This window comes from Sitodiplosis mosellana, unplaced genomic scaffold (assembly GCF_009176505.1).
Source record: "Sitodiplosis mosellana isolate CC-2019 unplaced genomic scaffold, AAFC_SMos_1.0 Smas_scaffold_42, whole genome shotgun sequence".
Classification (NCBI taxonomy): domain Eukaryota; kingdom Metazoa; phylum Arthropoda; class Insecta; order Diptera; family Cecidomyiidae; genus Sitodiplosis; species Sitodiplosis mosellana.
In genome coordinates this window covers 323,388-331,428 of record NW_022595284.1, presented here as the reverse complement: position 1 = coordinate 331,428, position 8,041 = coordinate 323,388, and the positions used below count along the sequence as shown (strand labels likewise).

Genomic DNA, 8,041 nt, shown 5'->3' with positions numbered 1-8,041 from the left:
TCAAACATGTTGGGTGAGTATGAGCTTTACGGTTGTATGGCGCAACGCAAACATTCCTGCTCTGGCCTATGTTTTACATGGCACACATGCACGTTGCGGGCTTTTCACAGAGAAAGTGCCCCCAAACAGTTGAACAGACGAATAGTGTCAGCATTCATTCGCATTCGTTCTGACACACATAGAATATTTTTCCAATTTTTTCGTTTTTTCGTCTGACCCATGTATCGACACGTTACCATAATTATTTTTCACACCATCATTTGAAGAGCTAGTGTGTCTCTGAATCGAATCCGAAATAATTCGAGAAAATCGGGAGCAGAATTTTTTCTCTTCTTGAAACGTGATTGAAAAATGGTGCGACGACGACGATGAAAGGGAACTGGATTGGAGGCGATAGTTTTTTGGAATTTGAATGTTGTGTGCTTGGAAAAGACGAATCAAAGTGGTAGGTTTTTATTTGTTGGTCGCCCGTTGTGGCCAAACTCATATTTTCTTGCTCTCAACATTGGTTCATCCCGTTTGACAACGACAATCGAAGCGAAAAAATGGAAAATCATAATGACGATAATAAAATCATTTGGACTAATAAAACTTTAGTGCCTTAAAGTTAATGACAGACAATGTGAAATGAAACTGAAAAAAGCTGAGCCAGCAAAAGAGAATGAAATAGTGAAACAAGAACAGAGATAGTTTTGTGTTCTCTCTTCACGGGTGAAGAAGAGAGAGAAAAAGAGTTTTTTTTCTCGGTGATATATACATTAAATGGTACACAGCGAAAAGCGCTCACATTAACGATAGATATTTTAGCATTATTGATTTTTCCCCTCTGAAAATGATGATTATTGTTATGTGTAGAGAGAGAGAGAGCTGTTTGGTGCTACTCCATTGCTGCTATCGCTACAATTTGTTCCGATTGTATGGTGTGTGCTCTCCATGTTGGCCCATACATAAAATATATTGGGATTTGTGTGCGCTTAGCTTTTTCTGTTTTTCTTTTTCTTTTTATTTTCCATCTTGTTCAGATTACAATGTGCTTTTAAAAGTGTGTCGTGCGAAAGTGATTGAATGTGTTCAGAATCAGAGTCAGGATCGGAATGCTACGCGTACATTCGTATATATATATATATATATATATATATCCTCGTATATATATGTGCATTAACAGGGGACTGGCGTCAATGTGTTGAATAAAATACGCTTTTTTCGGTGTGTAATAGCTACTACTTTGGAATATGATGATGGTACAAGAACAAAGATGTTGAGTGTGCTGCTTCCCAATTCGATATGGTGTGCGTGCGTGTGCCTCTTCTCCAGCTCTCACTCTCTCTTCTGCATGGGTGGTATTCGTTTAAAGTCAACTCCAAATGTACACATGCCAAGTGCTTTCAATCGAAATTCGAAGCACACATTCATGTGTATACATGTGCAAATATTGCTTCAATTTCGTTGCTTTTTTCAAAAGTGACGGGAAAAAGGGAGACAAAGAATGTTAGACAGAATCAACCTCAACCAATCCACTGTATGCTAACGGCACAATTTTCCAACTATAAAAAAGTGTTTTTCAAAAGAGAGAAAAAAAAATAACAATATTTTCAAAAGCCAATTGTTTCATAATTCCAACAATGGAGTGATTATTCTGTGCGAGTTGAAAGAATAAAGGAAAAAGGGAAAAAAATCTAAATGATAACAACCGTTTAAATTGGGAGAGCCCTTCGTCCGTGAAAGCAAACTTGAAAGTTTCATGAGTCAAATTAATTTGACATAAATACATTCGAATGCTATGGAAAATTGTTGAAATTGAGCATTTTAATTGGCGTTTCAATTGCTTGATAAATTTATGTGTGTTGATATCGTGTTTGGGTGTGTATGTGTTGATATGAGAACGGTATGAGAACGGAGCGAATGGAAAAACGAATAGAAACAATAAACCAAAGAAAACAAATGGGAAAAAGAGACTCGGAAAACGTTGGAATGAATGGGTTGTATACTATTCAAATTCATAATGACACTCATTCTTATTTGTCGCGTGTGTGCGCTAATGTGTGAGTTATTCGAATGAATGTTGTTTATAAATTTGTGCGGCTCAAACGAATATCCGTTTTTGAACGTTTACATACCGAACCAACACAAATGAAGCGAAAGAGATATTGAGGAATTGAATGACGTTAACTATGCTTCGTTCGAAATGTTGAATTCACCTTCAGTTGTTTAGTTACTTCCTGACAAACTCAAAGTGAGTGAGAGACAGTGGAAAAAAAAAAGAATTTTCCGTGTTGAGTGCTACTGCTTAACTATTCGCTGGGTATAATGACCAGCGAGCCAAATGTACTCGCATGTACAGTAGTGAAAAAACTAGGTAGAAAAAAGCCTCTGATTTATATTTAATGGAAATTCGTTCGGGCCAACTAAATAGACTCTCTCTCTATCTCTCTCTTTTTTTTCCATTGGAGTATTTTCTTTGCGCGTCCGGTGTTCTGCTGCCGCAGTTTTCCAATTTATTCAATTTGGATACATCATTTTCTGTTCATAACCATCCAGTGTAGTTCCTTTTTTCCGTTCGTTCGTTCATTCCGTTCGTTTGTTGGTTCGAATTAAGTTTTAGCGTATTGGTGAGAGCGGACTGTGTGTGTACGTGTGCCAATTTTGATTCCGTCAGCGTAAGAAATATTCTTGCTATGACAAAAAAAAAGAACCCGTAAGGAAAGTTCAACGGAAATGGAAAATCGAAACTCCGGGCACGCTAAGCATACAACGACTAAATGCTTGTGGTTAACAGTCTTTCCTGTATCGTAATTCTTGCAATATTTGCGCCCATTCACTGGATATGTGTTGTATTTAATTATGTGTGGAAATCCATTTTCCAATGAAAGTCGCTTGTAACTGGCAGGCATTCCGGTCCAAAGGTGTGCGGTCATTAAACGGAATAAATGTGTGTTTAACATGAATCAAATTGAATAAGCGCACGTAGTGTACTCGACGACGACAGCGACGATGATGGTGGCGAATGAACGGCCAGAGAAAGAGAGAGAGAGAGAGAGAGAGAGAGAGAGAGAGAGAGAGAGAGAGAGCACAAATGCGCGGTGAAAATTCATTAATGATAATAATTGAATACGAGAGACAAAATGTCGCATGCCAGTCTTCATTCGTTATAAACATTGAACACCATACCACCAGTGAGCTGCCACAGTTTATTTCGACATTTGGCTCTCGTTGAACAGCAACGAATTAGAGATTATAAGCGAAAATAAACTAACTGTGCGCGTTTGCCGTTCATATTTGATAATGTCATTAAATATTTATCTAACGTATTCTTCGAACGTGAATAATTGATTGGATTCGCTTCTATTTTTATGCTAACAAATATGCCCTGTTAAATGCTGTTAACCATTAATGTTTTGTTTTTCTTTCTCTTTTTCCATTTCGTTCGTCTAATTTGTTGCCTAACTTCATTTGTGTCGATCCGTTCCATCCATCGAACCATTCATCCGTTCGTCCAGTTGGCTCTCTAATTGCTAGGATCCTAGGATAGTGAATGCGTCGAACCACACACATGGTTGATGGCGACATTTTCTGTACAAACAACAGGAAATGCAACAGACCCAGCGCTTTATACATTCGGTATCTGATTTATATATCACAGATGAAATAGATCTGTTACTCGAGGAAATCAAGGACTTCGAACCGGCCTGCTACCAGTTGGAAGACTTACAAGATTTCGATATCGCTGGCAGCAGAGCCGATGAACTATCTCTACCAATTGAATTAGAATCGCCAATAGGTACCATCACATCATGGGACTCGCACATCAATTATAGAAATCACATGAATCAAACGCCGCTTGCATGGGGCGTTGCATTGCACTGCAATGCCAAACATTTCAAATCACGTACAGGGATCGTTAGAATATTATTAGTGGTAAGTGTGTTCTAATCCTCTTTTTATTGAATTGTGATTACCGTAGATAATGCTGCTCTTCCCCCAATTATCTTTGTCGATTAATGAATCATTTTCCTCCAGTTATCATCAGCCGCGTGTTTGTTCACCGAATGCTCTGCTGGTACTGTGCAAGTTGGGCTATTTTTACTGCCATTACTCGGACGATTACGATTGATGATGTTTTCCGCACTCATTTCAATACTCCTTACCTGTTCACTCATATTCTTAGATGTATCCGCTATTGCACTGATGTTTCCATTTAATTGGGGTAAAGTGGTAAGTTTTCGACGCGACTCGAACCGAGAAAATAAACGGAAAAAGCGCAAAATGAACAACTAAACTAATTAAATTCATTCATTCATTGTTTTTACGTGCCAATTAATAATTGATGTGAAATACCTGCAGTACGGCAGTGTGCCATTGTTGCGCTTTGTTATTCACGTGATCCGTTTCTCTATGCTTTTCTCTCTCTCTCCCTTTCCATCCCATTATAGAACACGTATTTTTACTTTTGTGTCGGTATGCTGTTCCTAATCTCGTCCACATTAATATTGCACACGGTTTTATTCGCCGAAGAATTTGTTTGGGTGCCGAAATACACGAAAGACACGCTATTTATTTCAGCGGTGAGTAATTTATGACGTTTGCATTTGTGTTCGGAGTGCGGTGTGTTCCTTGTATGTGGTAGCACGGTGCTTAAAAATTCAACAAATGGTGCATTTTTGAAATTTCACTTAAATTCAATTTGATTTTCTAGATGATTGGATACGTGTGTGCCATCGAGGCGATAGCATTAACATTAATGGCACATTTTACAAGCAGCAAATACCGTCAAGTACCTAATGAAGATGAAGCTGATCTTGTCTCGGGAAAATGCCGTGAAATGAGCCCAATCACACACACAAATCATCGCGACTACCCCAATCATACGAACAATATCAATGGTGCAAATGATAATGGCTACGCGTACAATAATCACGTTAATTGTACCCAAAATACAATATCATCACCAGAGTGCAATCAAAAGCCTTATATACCTGGTAAAGATATGACTGCTGTTTTATTATATGTTTGTTTGTCTTTTTTATCCTTTCTTGAGCTGTTTTTGTACTAACACTCAATTTATTCTCGCAGAAAAACGTCCTGATAAAGCAAATAACCGAAGACCGACACTTGGCTATATTCAAAACCACAGGCCGAACAACAGATACCGGCAAGGATATCATTATCAACCCGTTGCATCGACATCGCATCTCAGTCCCACTTTTGTTTTAGGTATTTATGACTGCGATCAATTCAGGAATCGCATTAAAATCAACTCAAACAAACCTGTTTATGGTTTCTCTTGCCTCTTGCAGATCCAATACCCGGACCATCACAATCCAATTGTAATTCAAGTGCGTGATATAATTTACATAATATTGATTTTGTTAATTTTCGGTAAAACCAAAATATTCAAAGTGTATAGTTGAAAGTAAAAAGTAAATGAACTAAATGAAAATGGAGGACAAAACCAAATATGAAAACCAACAATAAAGCAACAACAAGAACAACAACAACAACAAAGGAAATTTAAAACAATAACGATTTATTATGTAATTCATATATAGCTTAATCGATATTTAAAAGAAAAAAAAAATAACGGAAAAAATATTTATTTAAAACTGAAAAAAATGAATAATCAAATGATCTATGCAATTAGCGAAAGAAAAGAAATATTTATAAAAAATAATAATCGAGAAAATTACTCTAATAAACGAATTTGGTGAAAATTGTCCAACGGTTTCATCGATATGCGAACGCATTGCTGAATCATCGACCGAATTAAGCCGATTCGTTTATTTTGTCGGAGTAATTCTGATGAACGTGGAAATTGAGACAGAAAATATAACACACACACACACACACACAAAAAAAACACGTAGCCGAAGATCTAGATTTTTCATATGATTAAACTAAAACACCATGTTTTGTGGGATAATGAGAGAAAAAAATGGTGCCCATAAAATCGATAGAAAATTTGCTATGTAAAAGCTCGAGCACAAATCCACAATGAAAGATTTCCCAAGGCGTGTGCTCTACTTGCCGCCTTGAACAGTTTGCCGCGAAATCTTGTTTGAAAATGCACCAGCGCAAAAGAATTTTAAATTGATAGGAATAACAAAGGGGTCACTTTTATCATTTTGATTATTATACATTGAATTAAAAATGGAGTGAAATAGTAAAATTAGCGGAGATGGCACGTTTTCGATGCGCGATTCACACAATTCAATGAGCGGATCTCTGTCCATGAAACACAATACACCATAAATGCTGATTTGAACTACAATTGATTTGTGATTTTTTCTTTCTTTCTTGAACTCATTTTGTTGTTACATTTGTAAAAATGAATTTATTGAAAACAGAAGGAGAGTGTCTGTTCAACACGTTTTTGGAGAGGTTCAAATTGGGTTTGAACATAGTTTTGTCGAGAAAAAAAAGTTTTGCCTCGTTTTGCAAACCGAAAAGATCATTTCAATATTATGGAATTTCGAAGGCGGTTCTCGATCTATTAATCATCAACATTTTTCCGGGCTTTATGAAAATGCCTTTAGCAAGCATTGCAGAAGCCACTTTCGCACCCACAGCCTGATGATGCACAAACACAACCACACATTTTTGTTTAGTTAGAATATTTCATGACAAAATCAACACATTTCATCACTTTCTTCTCCAAAACAATTTCATACCAACCAAAATCTCCAACTTGAAAACAATCATCAACCAAGGAATTTTTTTTCGATCCAAACGATATCTCTTCATACTTCAGCTGAATCCAGAAATGAATCGCAGTTTAACGTCATATATAACATAACAAAGGGCACACACCAAGTTGCGTTTTTTTTATTTCGCCATTGAACAAGTATTCAAGCTAATTTAGAGATAAAAATAACAACAACAACAACAACAACAACAACAACAACAACAACAACAACCACAAACAATGAAATTAGAAAAGTCTGTTTTTCACGTATGTTATATTAACACAAAAAAAAAAGAATATCCCATTCAAGAACTCGTCGCTTTAATTAATTAAATTATGTCTATTTAAAGAAACCAATAATTTTTTGTTTTCATTTCGTCTTACGGAAACTCCATACGTCACGTTTACATATTTAAATGTCAATTTTTAATTAAAACCATTTTACCATTGGAATATAATGGTGAGATGGAGGAAAAAATAAAAGAAAACAAAGATAATATTGTTGATTTAGTTTTTAGAAACGAAAAAAAAAATTATGATAAATAATCTATGCATATTAAATATGGATGGTTGATGTAATTGACAATCCAATATTTTATTTTATTGAGAATCGAATGTTTCAACAAAAAAAAAGACAAAGCAAACATTTAGCGAAAATGAAAATTATTATATATTAACACAAAAAATAAACTATCAAGGTAAGTCGATACAAATCGAATTGAACAAGCAACATAAACATGTGTTTTTTTTTCATTTACGATAAACACAAAAAAAAACAATTTGCCTCGTTTTGGCAATTTAACTAAAACAACAATTTAACTAAAATGAATGTGAACGAAATTTTAACGATCAATCAAATTTATTATGTATGTGAACACTGAACACTAACAAAAAAAAACATGAACATGAACACACGAAGACACATTGATAGCGATGAAAAATGTAAATTTGAAATGCAAATCGAAAATAAAGCTGGAAATGGAATTAACAGCAAAACGAACAATAACAAGCAATTGAGTTTTTCATTTGGATTTTAGGCACAGCTATGTTGTGGCATATACCTAGGTAGAGTCAGAATTCCTCCATTGAATGAAAACAACTAAAAAAGCATGTAGACGTGAGACCGGTACTGGATCTGGGCACAAGTCATACCGAAGCGGGAAGTTCAATAAACTGGGGCGGCAAGAAAGACACAGGGCGGCATAACTTTTAGGCACTGTTTAGATCCGCCTGTGTTGGACCGACATCGTTTTCAACTTGCTTCAGTTTCCAAATAGAACCCAACATTGTAAGTAAAATCCATCAGCATGCATTGATGCATTGAAAGAGCTCACCTTTGGACATCAAAACATATTTAAAGTG

General features: G+C 35.9%; 1 protein-coding gene across 1 annotated transcript; it reads left to right on the top strand.

Moving 5' to 3' along the window:
* The first annotated feature begins 142 nt into the window (after positions 1–142).
* LOC129569739 (uncharacterized) lies at positions 143–6,889 on the top strand. Its single transcript, XM_055448882.1, has 7 exons — positions 143–445; positions 3,498–3,915; positions 4,018–4,212; positions 4,431–4,562; positions 4,694–4,976; positions 5,071–5,211; positions 5,295–6,889. The coding sequence occupies exons 2-7, from the start codon at positions 3,589–3,591 to the stop codon at positions 5,339–5,341; spliced, it is 1,125 nt and encodes a 374-aa protein (XP_055304857.1). The 5' UTR covers positions 143–445; positions 3,498–3,588; the 3' UTR covers positions 5,342–6,889.
* The last annotated feature ends 1,152 nt before the right edge of the window (positions 6,890–8,041 follow it).